Source organism: Mandrillus leucophaeus, unplaced genomic scaffold (genome assembly GCF_000951045.1).
Source record: "Mandrillus leucophaeus isolate KB7577 unplaced genomic scaffold, Mleu.le_1.0 Scaffold110, whole genome shotgun sequence".
In the NCBI taxonomy this organism is placed as follows: domain Eukaryota; kingdom Metazoa; phylum Chordata; class Mammalia; order Primates; family Cercopithecidae; genus Mandrillus; species Mandrillus leucophaeus.
In genome coordinates this window covers 4,091,891-4,106,912 of record NW_012099210.1, presented here as the reverse complement: position 1 = coordinate 4,106,912, position 15,022 = coordinate 4,091,891, and the positions used below count along the sequence as shown (strand labels likewise).

General features: G+C 34.5%; 1 protein-coding gene across 4 annotated transcripts in view; it reads right to left on the bottom strand.

The window, feature by feature from the left end:
- The window catches only part of ACVR1C (activin A receptor, type IC), a 113,391-nt gene that overhangs the window by 56,668 nt on the left and 41,701 nt on the right, over nucleotides 1–15,022 (bottom strand). For all 4 annotated transcript variants that reach the window (XM_011991828.1, XM_011991845.1, XM_011991852.1 and 1 more), the window contains exon 2: nucleotides 10,437–10,667. In XM_011991828.1, the coding sequence (XP_011847218.1) occupies nucleotides 10,437–10,667 (231 nt within the window). The remainder of the gene's footprint in view (nucleotides 1–10,436; nucleotides 10,668–15,022) is intronic.

The following is a 15,022-nucleotide window of genomic DNA, read 5'->3' as shown; positions in this document are numbered from 1 at the left end:
GTGCCCGGCCTGGAATAATCATTTCTTTGCCTTAAAAAAATAGGTCTATCATTGTGCTTGATCATTTTCTTGTTAACTCGGGTAAACTTGAACTATGGCTCCCAGAGTCTCATTTCCTATATGGTTCCAGGTCAAAGTTAGGATGCTTGCATACACGTTCATGAATGAGAATGGCTTGTACTTTTCCTTTTCTATACTTCGTTTGGTTTTGATATCAAATTTATGCATAAAATGAGATTACTCCTTGTCTTTGCTTTGGAAGAGTTTGTGTAAGAATTACCTGTTCCTTGAAGTTTAGCACAACTTTCTGGTAGAACCTTCTGGGCTTTGAAATTTTCTTAATGAAAATACGTATATTACTGCCCATTTTATAAATGATTCAAGTTCTTTAATGTCACAGGACTGTTCAGGTTCAGTAAATTATAATTTTTGAAAAAGTAGGTTGTTCATAAATCACATTGTTTCAACTCTGTATATTCTCCTAATTTAAAAAAAATCTACTGTAATATCAATTACCAAGACAGTGGTTATGTTGAAATCTCCCTCTGAGATTGTGGACTTTTCTATTTATCCTTATAGATCTGTAAATATTTTCTTTATTTTTGAGACTTCATTCTTAAGTACATAGAAATTTAGCTTTCTTTAAAAATCCCTGGTAAACTGAAACTTCAGCTGTGAAAAAGTGACATTTTTAAACTCTAGTAATTTTTTTGCATTACATTCTGTTTTGTCTTCTATTAATTTAAGTAAACTAACACTTTTGTTTGTTTAATATATGTACAGTATATATTTACCATCACAATAATTTCAACATTTCTGTAAACTTTCATTTTAGATACGTATTTTAAACATTTAATTGAATTTGTTTTCCACACTTTGATAATCATTGTTTTTTAACTGGAATGCTGAGTCTATTTACATTAAACTATTTACATTTAATTATTACTGACATATTTGGGTGCTCTCTCTTTGTCACATCTTCTGTGTGCTTCCTTTTCTCTTTTCTTGACTTCTTTTGGTTTTTCTGTCAGTTTGTTTTGTTTTGTTTTTGTTTTTGTTTTGGAGACAGGGTCTCATGCTCCTGCCCAGGCTGCAGTGCAGTGGCACCCAGGTTGGAGTGCAATGGTGGGAGCATGGCTTACTGCATCCTTGACCTCCGGGCTCAAGCAGGCTTCCTGCCTCAGCTTCTCAAGTAGCTGGGACCGCAGGCACACGCCACCACGCCTGACTACTTTAAAAAAATTTTTTTTGTAGAAACAGGGTCTTGCCATGTTGCCCAGGCTGATCTCAAACTCTTGGGCTCAAGCAATACTCCCACCTCGGCCTCTCAAAGCATTGGGATTACAGGCATGAGCCACCGTGCCCAGACCTCTTGACACTTTTTGGATTGTTTTTATTATTCCATTTTTCCCTACCGAATACTAGAAAGAATATACTCACGTTCTATTCTTTTAAAAGTAACATAGAAATGACAACAGGCACATTTTAAAGCATTAATGCTTAAAAATATCTTTTACCCTTCTCCTAGACAGAATAAGGTCTTTAGAACATTTTAACTCCATTGGCCCCTCTCCTGACACATCCAGTATGCCATTATTACACTGAATGGTTTATATTAATATTTTTAAAGCCCTGATTATTGCTGTTATTGTCAATAATATTCTTGAGAATTAGTCACATATTCTCACTTTCTTTGCTTTCCGTTCCCCCTTGCGTGTCAGAACTTTGGTGTTACTTTCTTTCTGCCTGAAGTACATCCTTCAGAATTTCCTTTATCAAGGTGTCACTAATAGCAAACTCACTCTATTTCTGTCACTTTACAAGGGCCTCTTCCTTACCCTCCTTCTTTAAAGATATTTTTGCTGGATATAGAATTCTGTTACTAGCTATTTTCTTTCAAAATATTGCATATATAATTGCACTGTTTCTCTTTTCACTTCTTGCTATTGAGAAGACAATGTTAATTCTACCTGGGTTAACATGTTAATAAATGTTCATTGATTAACATTTAATTCAATTTAATTGAATTTAATTAAGACAATTCAAAGGAGCTGAATTTAATGTTAATCTATTTACTCGAATTTAATGTTAAATTGAGTTTAACTGAATTTAATGTTAAATTTAATGTTAAATAGAACTTAACATTATATTCAATTAAACTGATGAACATTAAATTAAATTCTGCTCTAATTAACTTTTTTCCTCTGTCAACTTTTAGGAATTCCCTTTGTCTTTGGTGTTCTGTGGTTTTACTATAATGTGTTAAGCTTTGGAAGTCTTTTTATTTGTCCTATTGATATTCATTGACTTTCTTGGGGTTGGGGACCAGTGTTCTCCATGCTGGAAATGTTTGAGCTGTTATCTTTGCAGGTACCGCTTTTGCCCCATTTTCTCTCCCCTCTCTTTTGGACTCCTATGTGAAAGCATGTGTTAGCTCTTCTTTCACTTTCCTCTGTTTGTCATCCTCTCTTCCATACATTCCATTTCTATTCTCCGTGTACTGCATACAAAATTATTTCTTCTGACCTGTATTTAAGACCCCTATTTCTCTCCTCAATCATTCTTATGCTAACTGTTCTTAAACCCATCCCAAAGTTTGGTAAATGAGTTATTGTATTTTTTATTTTTAAGAGTTTTCTTCTGTGTTTCTTTAAATCTGCCAGTTCACTTTTTAATGGCTTCCTATTCTCTAAAAATATTTTCAAGTTTGCCTTTTGTTTCTTTACATTTGGAAAACAGACATAATTTTTGTCTGTTAATTCCAATATATGACGCCATCGTCGGTTTCTGGTATATGCTCTTTTCTGCTGTCCTTATTCATACTGCCTCGCATCCTTGTATGCTTGGTTGTCGGAAGTACTGAAATATGGAAGTAGGCTGGTGACATTGTCAAGCCTCTTTATTAACAAACAATAGACCCTGACTACTTCCAGATTTCTTGCCATGTGAGCCACTGAATTTCCTTATTAAGATATTATTATCTAAGTTTTGGATACTTTTATTTAAAAATGTTCTGGCTGATACAACATTTTTTTAACTTTTGCCCATCTAATAGGTGGGAAAAATAGAATCCCAGCTAATAGTGAGGTTAAACATCTTTTTGGTATTTGACCATTTAGATTTTCTCCTCTGTAAAATTTGTTTATGCCCTCTCATTTTTTGTTCATTTAGCATTTTCCCTTTCTCAGTCTCTCTCATGTACCCTCTCTCTTTCCCCAACCCATCTTGCAATTAACACATACACAGACACACACACACACACACACACACACACACACCCTCTTTATCTTTTAAATAGTTATCTTTTTCCAGTCATATATACTACAAATATTTCTACATTTCCACCCAATATTTAAATTGTTTTCTGGTTTTATTTATGTTATCTTTTGTCATTCATTTTTATTTTAGTTTTCATCAAGTCAATTATATCTTTCTTCTCCTTTTATAGCAGCTGGGTTTCCTGTCTTATTTAAGAACAGCTTCCATACTATAAAGTCATAAAAAATCTTTTTTTCTAAATTTTTCTCTGACATTTAAATTGTTTTATATTTCACAATTAGATATTTAATCAAGCTGTAATTTATTTTTGTATATGGTATGACACTGTGGTACAGTCTTGTTTTCTTCCAGATGGATAGATAATTATGCCAGCATCATTTCAAAAATAAACTATCTTAGAATTTCCATTTTTGCCAAGTTACACTTTAGATGTCCACAGAAACCCTTCTTGCTACAGTACACATAAAAATGCTGAATAAAATATCAATAATTTTTTTCTATTTTATGATAAAGCTGGTGCAAAAATAAATGAATTGCTCGACAGCCAAGAATAAAGTACAAATCCAGAAAGGGGATTGAGCACTGTGGCTGCCTTGACCCTGGAGGCATCTGCCAGCTCTTGGTGGTGAAGTGCTTAGTTTACCACACTGTATCACGAGGCTGGGAAATAAAGCATGGTTCCTGAAACAGTAAAAGGTCAGATCAGTGATTCTTGCATAAATCAGACAACTAAGAATGGCACTGCCATGAAAACAAAACAAAACAACAAAACTAAAAGTTCTACAGAGAGAGATAGGGTATATGCTTGTGTGTCTCAAGTCTGACTTTGGGTAAAGCAGAAAAAAGACCAAAGAAAAAAAATCTGAGATTTCCTCACTACAAGTGCGTATCCCTTACAGGGAGGCTTAGAGTCAGAATTCACTCCATTACATTGCCCCAAAAAACCTAATCAAAACACTGAATGGTTTTGGGTTGGTAATACCCCCCGAAACAGCTGGCAGAAGCTAATATAAATCTTCTCTGGGGGAACAAATTTTAAATACAGGCTTCAAAACTTTCCTCCAGATAAGGTTTCCCAAGACCATGAGCTCACAATAAAATAAATCATTAAAAAACACAAGGAAAGAAGTCACCAAAACAGCAGAACCAAAAACAGCAGAACCAAAAACAGCAGAACCAAACCCACAGAGACTATAGATACTGAAATCATCAAAGATACAAAAATTAGAAAATATGAAAAAAGGGTTTAAGAGACATGTTGAATAGAGACAGGAGGCCGAAATTACACGAAATCAGGAAGGAATTGTGAGAACTGAGGGGGACGGATTAGGGGCCTCACAGACACAAACCACTGTAAGGATACACACCTACTAAAGGAAGAGGGGAGGGGAGTCATGAGCTCTAGTCAGGAGAAAAATTTTGTCACACACACAAAAAAATAAAGCAAAGTCCCCACCATAACAAATAGGATCTAAGTACAGAAGAGAGGACCAGTTGAAGCATGAGACTGAGTTACTGCACTTACATCAAGTCAGCTACCCCTAGAAATGACCCCACCATGTGGGGTGACTGATGAAAGAGTCAGAGAGGCAAGAATCCACTTGGCTTTCAGGTGAAACTGTAAAGGGAAGTCCGAGATTTTGTCCAACCTCTTCTGGTCACCTCCTGACCTTTCTTCTACTGCACATGGACATGATGCAGACTATCAAGTACTGTAGAAATATCACTGTCTACTTTTCAGAGTACATTTCTATATTTCCTGTTTTGTGATCACTTCGAAATTGACAAATCCCTACATGCAGAGGGGGAGATGTCAATCACACTCACTGATGACACAGAAATAGTGGAGCTGTTGGCACTAGCTTCATCATCTAGTACTCAGCCTGAAAGTCCCCAACTTTTTCAAATAAAAAGGTTTGCATCTGGCCAGGTACAGTGGCTCATACCTCTAATCCCAGCACTTCGGGAGGCTGAAGCAGCAGATTGCTTAAGGCCATGAGTTTAAGATAAGCCTGGGCAACAGTGTAGGACCCCATCTCAAAAAAAATTTTTTGTTTTGAAATGAGCCAGGTGTGGTGGCTTTACCTGTAGTCCCACCTACTCAAGAGGCTAAGGTAGAAAGATCACTCGAGCCCAGGAGTTCAACGCTGCAGTGAGTCATGGAGCAAGACACTGTCTTAAAAATTTTTTTAATTAAAAAGAAGCTTAAATTCAATTAAATGTTACATAGCATTTCTTGTAGACATTAATTAGTGGCCAGACAACACATATCTTCCCTATTATAGATAACATTTGAAAACCAATTAATGCAATCCATCATATGAACAGACTAAAGAAGAAAAATCACACGATAATCTCAATAAACTCATGAAGCTACTTTTTAAAAATGTAATATCCATTCATGATTTTAAAGAGAAACTTTCACCAAACTAGGAATACAAGTAAATTCCCTCAATTGATAATAGGAATCTACAAAAAGCCCACAGTTAACAACATACTTAAGGGTAAAAGATTGAATGCTCTCCTCCTAGAATCAGGAAAAAGGCAAGGATCTTCACTCTCACCACTCCTATTCATCATTATATTGGCAGTCCCATTCAGTTCAAAAACTCAAGGAAAAGAAATAAAATTCTGTATCTTCTATATATCCGAACAGAAGATATAAAATGGTCTATATTCATTGATAAGATGATTATGTATGCAGAAAATGCCAAAGAATCTAGAAAAAAAAAAGCTACTAGAACTAATATAAGTTCTTTTCCTTCCTTTCTTTTTCTTTCCTTCTTTCTTTCTTTTCTTTCTTTCCTTCTCTCTCTCTATCTGTCTCTCTCTCTCTTTCCTTCCTTATTTTTTTTTAACAGTGTCTCACTCTGTCACCCAGACTGGAGTGCAGTGTGGCACGACCTCGGCTCACTGCAACCTCTGCCTCCTGGGTTCCAGTGATTCTCCCGCCTCAGCTTCCCAAGTAGCTGGGACTACAGGCATGTGCCACCACGCCTGGCTAATTTTTAGTAGAGATGGAGTTTCGCCATGTTGGCCAGGCTGGTCTTACACTTCCAACCTCAAGTGATCTGCCCGCCTCAGCCTCCCAAAGTGCTGGGACTACAGGTGTGAGCCACCGCACCAAGTCTATAAGTTATTTTCACAAGCTTTCAGGAAATCATAAATAAGATAAAAGGAAAATTAATTTTATTATCATATACTAGCAGTTAACATTTAGAAATTGAGATATTTAAAATACCATTCACAATAGCATCAAAAACATGCACTAGAGATAAAGTCAACAAAATATTTATAAGACCTGTTCTCTGATAACTACAAAGCACTGCTAAGAGTAACCAGAGAACTAAATAGGTGAAGAAAAAAAAATACTAGGTTCATGGATTAAAAGTTCAATATTGTGAACATGATTATTTTCTGCAAATTAATCTATATATTCAACTCAGTTTAATCAAAATCTCAGCAGGTATTCTTGTAGAAATTGTCAAGTGGATTCTAAAATTTAGAGAAAAATGCAAAGGATAATAGGCAAATTAATCTGGAAAAACAAAGTTGGAGAATTCACAAAACCTGATTTCAATACTTACTATAAAACTACAATAATCAAAACAGTTTGGTGATAGTATAAGGCATATAGAACAATTGAACAGAAGAAAGAGGCCAGAAATATACCCACATACATAAAGTAACTTTATTTTCAACCAAAGTGCAACCATCACTCAATAAGTAAAGCATAGACTTTCAATAAATGATGCTAGAACAACTTCAAATCCATATGGAAAAAATAAAATTCCACCTTAACCTCACATAATAACACAAATTAAGTTGAAACTGAATGTAAAAATTGAAACTAATTGTAAAAACTAAAATATTAAAACTTCTGGAAGAAAACATAAACATATATATGAATTTTGGGTAGACAAAAACTCAGGACATGAAACTAGTAAACTATCATAATTATTTAAAAAAAATAAATCAGACTTAGTCAAAATTTCAGCCTTGTGCTCTGTAAAAAATAGCTTCAAGAAAACAAACTGGCAAACCACAGAATGGAAGAAAATAGTCACAATTTATCTATGTGATAAAGGACTGGTATTCAGAATATATAAAGAACTCTTCCAATTCAACCAGAAAAAGATTTAAAAAAAACCCCGCCTCCCAGGTTCACGCCATTCTCCTGCCTCAGCCTTCCGAGCAGCTGGGACTACAGGCGCCTGCCACCACACCCAGCTAATTTTTTTTTCTTTTTTTTTTTTTTTTGTATTTTTAGTAGAGATGGGGTTTCACTGTGTTAGCCAGGATGGTCTCGATCTCCTGACCTTGTGATCTGCTCGCCTTGGCCTCCCAAAGTGCTGGGATTACAGGCATGAGCCACCACACCTGGCCAAAAAAACTCAATTTTTAATAAACACTCAAATAGACACTACACAGAGGAAGATACATAAATGATGACTAATATGCACATGAAAAAATAATTTAACATTATTAATTATTGGGAAATGCAAATTAAAACCACAATAAAATACCAACACAAAACCCTTGAATAACTAAAATTAAAGACTGATTATACCAAGTGTTGGCAACAATACGTACTAACTGAAACTATCACACATTTCTGTTAGAGATATAAAATATTATAAGCAGTCTGAAAACTATTTGGGAGACTATAAAGTTAAACATATACTTATCATGTGACCCTGCAGTTCCACCCTTAGGTAATTTCAAAGAGAAATAAAAGCACATATCCAAAGACTTGTACGTGAATGCTCATAACAGCTTTGCGAATAATAGCCTCCACATGGAAACAACCTGAATGCACATCAATGGATGAATGGATTTTTTAAAATTGTAATATATATGTAGAGCGGGGCATTATTCAGCAATAAAAGGAGTAAACTACTGATAAACTCAGCAACATGAATGAATCTCAAAAACATTATTCTGACTGAAGAAAGCCAATTCCTCCCCCCTCAAAAAAAAGTTTTATAATGGCTCCTTTCATGGGAAACTCTAGGAAAAATAAATCCAATCTACAATGATAGAAAACAGATCAGTGGTCTAGCCCTGGTGGAAGTGGGACTGAGAACATTTTGAGGTAATGGAGATGTGGTGGTGGCTACAAGGGCATATGTATGTGTCTAAACTCATCAAACTATATAGTTAAAATCTGTGCATTTTAAATGATAAAGGTTTGAGATGATGAATATACTAATTACCCAGATCTAATCACCCACTGTCCTCCCACTGTTCATCACACACATTCTCGATAAAGAAACTATTTTTTGTAAATGAATAAATAAATAAATAATAAAACATGGGCATTTTATTATGCCTAAATTAGACCTTAATAAAGTTGATTTTTGAAAAAGAAAGACTGGTTACTGATTAACTTAAAGGTAGAACATATAGACCTGTCAGTACTTTGGCAGTGCTTACAGTTAGGCTGGGAAGGACCTACATTCTAGCTGCATTGAGTACGTTTGATTTGCCCAATTGCATATGAGACGTCTTGCCCTCTAATACCTTTTATTGTAGTTAAAGAATATAGTCTTGAGGATCATTCACTATTGGCAAGACACATTACAAGTCACTGCCACAGCTAATGAGGAGACTCTTTTTTACCCCTAAAATCCTTTGTATTTGGCTACGGAGAAGACCATCAAACATAAGGAACCTTCACTTTAGGGTGTCTCTGGTGTACAGATAAACTGGGAGATAAAACGTAAGGAAACAAGTGCCCATAATAGATCCCAGATCACTACCAAAGCAAGGAAGTCTATGGAATCTGAGATAGAAAGAATAAATATGGTCTAAAATCCATGACTGCAAGTAGCGTTCAGGGATGAAACATGCCAAGTATAACTTTTGAGGTTGTAATATACATGATAATGCCTTACAACAGTGTTTCCAAGGATTGGGATAAGTACTAGTGGTGGTACGTAGAATTACTTTAAGAGTTTTTCTGAGATGAATTGGGATGGCAAACAAACATGATATTAAATAACACTGAGTCATATTATGATTCCTTCTCTTATTCTCTTAGTTTTTTTGGATTTTGTAACAAAAAGTCTCATTTCCTGCTAATATGTCTTATTCTTCTGTCTTCTCTGTTTTAAAAAGGAGAAAATGCAAATACCTAACTGAAATGCAGGAGCATTTTTTGTTTGTTTACATAGTTATCTTCTATTTAGGGCAAGTTTTTAAATTTGTGATAGTGATACTATATTTTATACAATAAATGTTTTTCAATTAAAAGGCGGTTAGCTTATTTTAAAAATAGGTAAAAAGTACGTTAGTGGTATACTGATATGATGACATATGAACACCTGAGCTTGGATAACATTGCCTTAAAATGTTAATTTGTAAGGAAGTATATGTATCTCTGTATAGATACATCTATATTGATAATCATTAAATTATTGTTATATTAAAAATATTAAAGAAGTTCAATAGCAGGATTATTTTCACATCATAAACTAGTTTTAAAGTCAGAATTACATGCCCCTTAATGTCTCCCAAAGTTTCAGATCCCAGTTACTGATAAAGGGCCAGATCAGGATTTTTAGCATCTTATAAATTGGGGTAAAGCACTCTATAATTGGACGAAAGGCAGAAAAATATCAACAATGATGAAGGGTCAAATTCCACTCTGCCTCTATCTCTCTGGGGTGTGCTCTCACTTGAATGTGGGTAGACGGAGAAGATATGCAGAGGATGCCCCTGAAAAAAAGATTCTGTCCCCAGAAAAGTTGGCAATCTGCTATTTTTAGTTATGCTCTTTTTCTTCTCAGTATATTTCTCAATGTCTTTTACACGTGATCTCAGCCAAAAGGCCGAGAAGCGATCTCAATTTCTTTTTTAAAAATCCAAAAAAATTTACATTTGACTTTAGGTCCATTAATCATTTCAAAAATACATCACGTGGACAAATTTCTTCAAAATTGTTACATTGTTGTCAATGTTTTGACAATGATGTGCAATTTTTTAAAAACTCAACCTCAGTAGACTCTAGAGAATTTTACCAGCCAAAATCAAAAACAGAACTGTAAAACAGATTTTCTTATTTAAAGAAACATAAGACAGTTTGATTCCTACCATTTCTTATAGTTTTCCAAGAGTAAAATTAAATTTGGAATGAAGAAAGATAAACCCCTTACCTGTTGGAAGGTGCAGTGTTATGTTGTTGCAAAAATCTGTGAAGCAGCATTCGGTTTTGGTAACATTGTTGGAACTATGACAGAAGACTTGAGCATTCAGTTCTGGAAGGGAGACACAGGATTTGATCACCTGTTCTTTTCCATTGGTTAGCATGACTGATGCCCAACATGCTCCTTCTGTTTGGCAGGTAAAGTTTGAAGAATCACACAAAAGACATACACACTTCAGTCCTGGAAAGAGTAAGGCAAAAAGATTTAAAATACAAAAGACATCATGCTACTTTACTTGATAATACCTCAGAATATAAATTCAATCTTAATGAAAATGGAAAAGGGGTTTAAATAAAAACACTTGCTAAACACATGCTAAGCTCTTACTCCCGCTCCATCATGTATTTCACTAAACATCCTGTCCAATTATCATTTACTATTGCTAATATTTTTGTGATTTATTCAGTTGCTACTATATTTAAAGCATTTTTCCCATCCATGCTCTAAATACCCCCTTATTAAGTTCAATCAGCTCATTCCTAAATCAATAGCTCCTAGGAAATGCTAGGAAACAGTATCACAGCAACCAAGAGGAGCTGTCCAGCAACACTCACAGAACATTAAAGTGGGGTTATGGCAGCTGTGTAACCAAACAATTCAGTGTGTTCTGTTCATTTGCCCTCCTTCCTTTAAACTTTTAAGCAAATGTGCTAAACGCAAAGCTAACCATAGACATTTATGTCTCTAAAAAATAGTTGTGACACTTTATATTTATTTTCTGTGATACTTTAACACAATTGTTGTCATAGTTCCTTTAAGACATTGGTGAGCCACTATATTTCCCCTCTTCACTAAAGAACATATATTAGAATGAATCATTTGAACAGACACCATGACCTTCAGGTAATTTTCTTTAATTCACACATCCAGTCCATAAAGTAAGGCACACCAATAATAGAATTTAGAATATCGATACCAATACAACTGTGAAAAATTACACTTTGTTAAACTAATCTGTTCACTATCTACACCTCTCCAACATTCTCCACTTATTACACACACACACACACACACACACACACAGTCACCACTAAGTCACATGTCCAAAGCAGTGCCTATTTATGTTTTGATGTAAAATATTCATCAGCATGAAGCATCTAGTGGTTGTGAGTTATTTATTCAAATTTTATTTAAATATATTGTTTCTAAATAGCATAATACTAAATAAGCTTTGTATTACTGTTTTAAAATTCTTTAAATTTCAATAGCTTTAGGAGTACAAGTTGTTTTGGGTTACATGGGTGAACTGTATAATAATGAAGTCTCAGCTTTCAGTGTACCCATCACCTGAATAGTGTACATTGTACTCAATAGACAATTTTTCATTCCTAACCTCCCTCCCACCTTCTCCCACCTCCTGAGTCTCCAATATCCTTTACATCTCCCTGTTTGCCTTTGCATACTCATAGCTTAGCTCCCTCTTATTAGTGAGGACATACAGTATTTTGTTTTCTGCTTTTGAGTTACTTCACTTAGGATAATGGCCTCCATTTCCATCAAAAGTCGCTGCAAAAGACATTATTTCATTCTTTTTTATGGCTGAGTTGTAGTCTATGGTATATATACACACACACACAAACATACACACCATATATATACGTGTGTGTATATATATACGTGTGTGTATATATATACGTGTGTATATATACGTGTGTGCATATATATATACATGTGTGCATATATATATATGCACATACACATACACACATGTTTTTATTCATTTATCGGTTGATGGGCACTTATGTTGATGCTGTATCTTTGCAATGTGAACTGTGCTGACATAAACATACATGTGCAGGTATCTTTTTGATAACCCAATAGTGGGATTGCTGGATCAAATGGCAGTTCCATTTTTAGTTCTTTGAGAACTCTCCATACTGTTTTCTATAGACATTGTAATAATTTAAATTCCCATCAGCAGGGTATAAGCATTTGCTTTTCACCATATCCACACCAACATCTATTGTTTTTTGACTTTTTAATGGTGACCATTCTGGCTAGGGTAAGCTGATATCTCACTGTTATTTTAATTTGCATTTCCCTGGTGATTAGCGGTGTTGAACATTTTTTCATATATTTGTTAGCCATTTGTATGTCTTCTTTTGAGAAGTGTTTGTTCATGTCACTTGCCCACTTTTTAATGGGATTATTTGCTTTTTTCTTGCTGATTCTCTTGAGTTCCTTGTAGATTCTGGATACATCCTTTTTTGGATGTATACTTTGCAAATATTTTCTGCCATTCTATAGGTTATCTGTTTATTCTATTATTTCTTTGTGCAGAGATATAGATGACACAAACATATGGAAAAACATCCATGCTCATAGGTTGGAAGAATCAATGTTGTGAAAATGACCATGCTGCCCAAAGCATTCTACAGATTCAGTGCAATTCCTATCAAAATACATCATTTTTCACAGAATTAGAAAAAAAATCCTAAAATTTTTATGGAATCAAAAAAGAGCCTGAATAGCCAAAGTAATCCTAAGCAAAAAGCACAAATCTGGAAGCATCACATTACCCAACTTCAAATTATTCTATAAATACAGGGCTACAGTAACCAAAATGGCATGGTACTGGTATAAAAGTAGACACATAGACCAATGAAACAGATTAGAGAATCCAGAAATAAAGCTACATACTTACAACCAACTGATCTCCGACAAAGCATACAAAAACACACACTGGGGTAAGGATACTCTATTCAATAAATGGTGCTTGGAAAAGTGGATAGCTACGCGTAGAAGAAACTGGATCCTCCTCTCACATTATACAAAAATTAACTCAAGATGAATTAAAGACTTAACTCTAAGCCCTAAAACAAGAAAAATTCTAGAAGAAAACCTACAAAGGCAAACTATTCTCAACATTCCCTAGGTAAAACATTTATGACTAAGACCCCAAAAGCAAATGCAACAAAAACAAAAATAAATAAATATATTATTAATGTTATGAACTTTTCGTTAAATCACAACTATCCTCCCATAATTATCTAAATGTGCAAATTTTTACTATATAATCATTGTCAGTAAAACTAAAGTTTTAAATTGCTAATCGTTCAAATGGAAGTTGGTTTTACACTTGTAAAATATTTGATACATAAATGACAACTTTTACTTAACTTCAAATACAGATATGGGAGCAAAAATGGGTACTATTCCTATATAACTGAATATTTAACAAAGAACAAATTCTATATCAATCATATAGAAATTATTCTCTTCTATCAATAATTTTTCTTAACTGATGAAGCATCATTTCTAAAAACATTTTTAATACTGGTATCCTAAGGGAAATACAATCTTAAAATAAAATACTGTTTTGTTATCAACACTGAACCAAGCATAACAGCTCACTTTCCTATTTATTCCAGTGGTGATCAACATTAATAAATATACTTTGTCATCAATATTTATGTGATACAGAAGAACCATATATTCTAACTTGATGGGGATTCTATAGAGCTATATAGATAAAATCTAGTGCTTTAGAACATGTTTCAAGGCACTTTCCTTGCAAAAAGAGAACTCATGGGCAACCATTCATCTAGGTTTCTACTGACAATGAAATCTTTCTAGCATTCTCCAGTTCCAATCTTAGAAATTTGATTATACTGGCTTTGCAATCTTAGGCATTACTTTGTCTCCTGTACCTCCATTTTCTTATATGAAAGGCAGGACTAATAATAATATATCTCCTCATAACGTTGTTGTGGAGCATAAATTAGTTAACCTGTGTAAAGCCCTTAGACAAATCTCTGGCACATAGGAAATACTATATAAAGACTTAGGGACTATCTCTCCTACTACTGAAGGAGGTAAAGCCAGTTGCCTTATGCAAACAAGCAAAACAATCAAAATACATTTGTAACCCATAAAGGAATAGCCAAATGAACTAGGGTGCAGAGACCATTTAAAAGCCATAATAAAGAAATGCATCTCTTTCTGCTCTGTCAAGAGTGATTTGACTGCTCTCCTTCTTTTAATGACCCAGACTAGATTCTAGATGGTCACACAGCAGGTAGTATCTGGTGACGGTCCAGCCAAAGAATTCAGGAAAAGACAAAAGTTCCAGCCTTCACTCTGTCACTAACTTGCTGATTGACTTTGGAGAAGACATTTAACCTTACAGAGTCTCAATGTTGTTCTCTGAAAATAGAAAATGAATAGCATAGGGAAAGTGGGTCTAAAAATCTTAAACTCTTACATAACACCAATATTTTATGACCGTACTTATTTACACCTTATGGAAATTTACAATTACAAAATAGGAAAACTCATTTAATGTTAACTCAATTGCTGAACTATGGTTATTCTTCACTTTCATATTTTAAGGGGCTAAAGGTAGGAAAAAGAGTAAACTCTTCCAACACACAATCTCAAACCATTTGTCACTAGACATTTCATCAGAATCTCCTTGGACGCTCTATTTCCAAGAGAAGCTTAGCAACTGACACAACCAACTAAAGAATATGAATCTGCTGAGTGAAGACAAACATAAAGCACTCAACAATTAAATATATGTTAGTTTCACATGC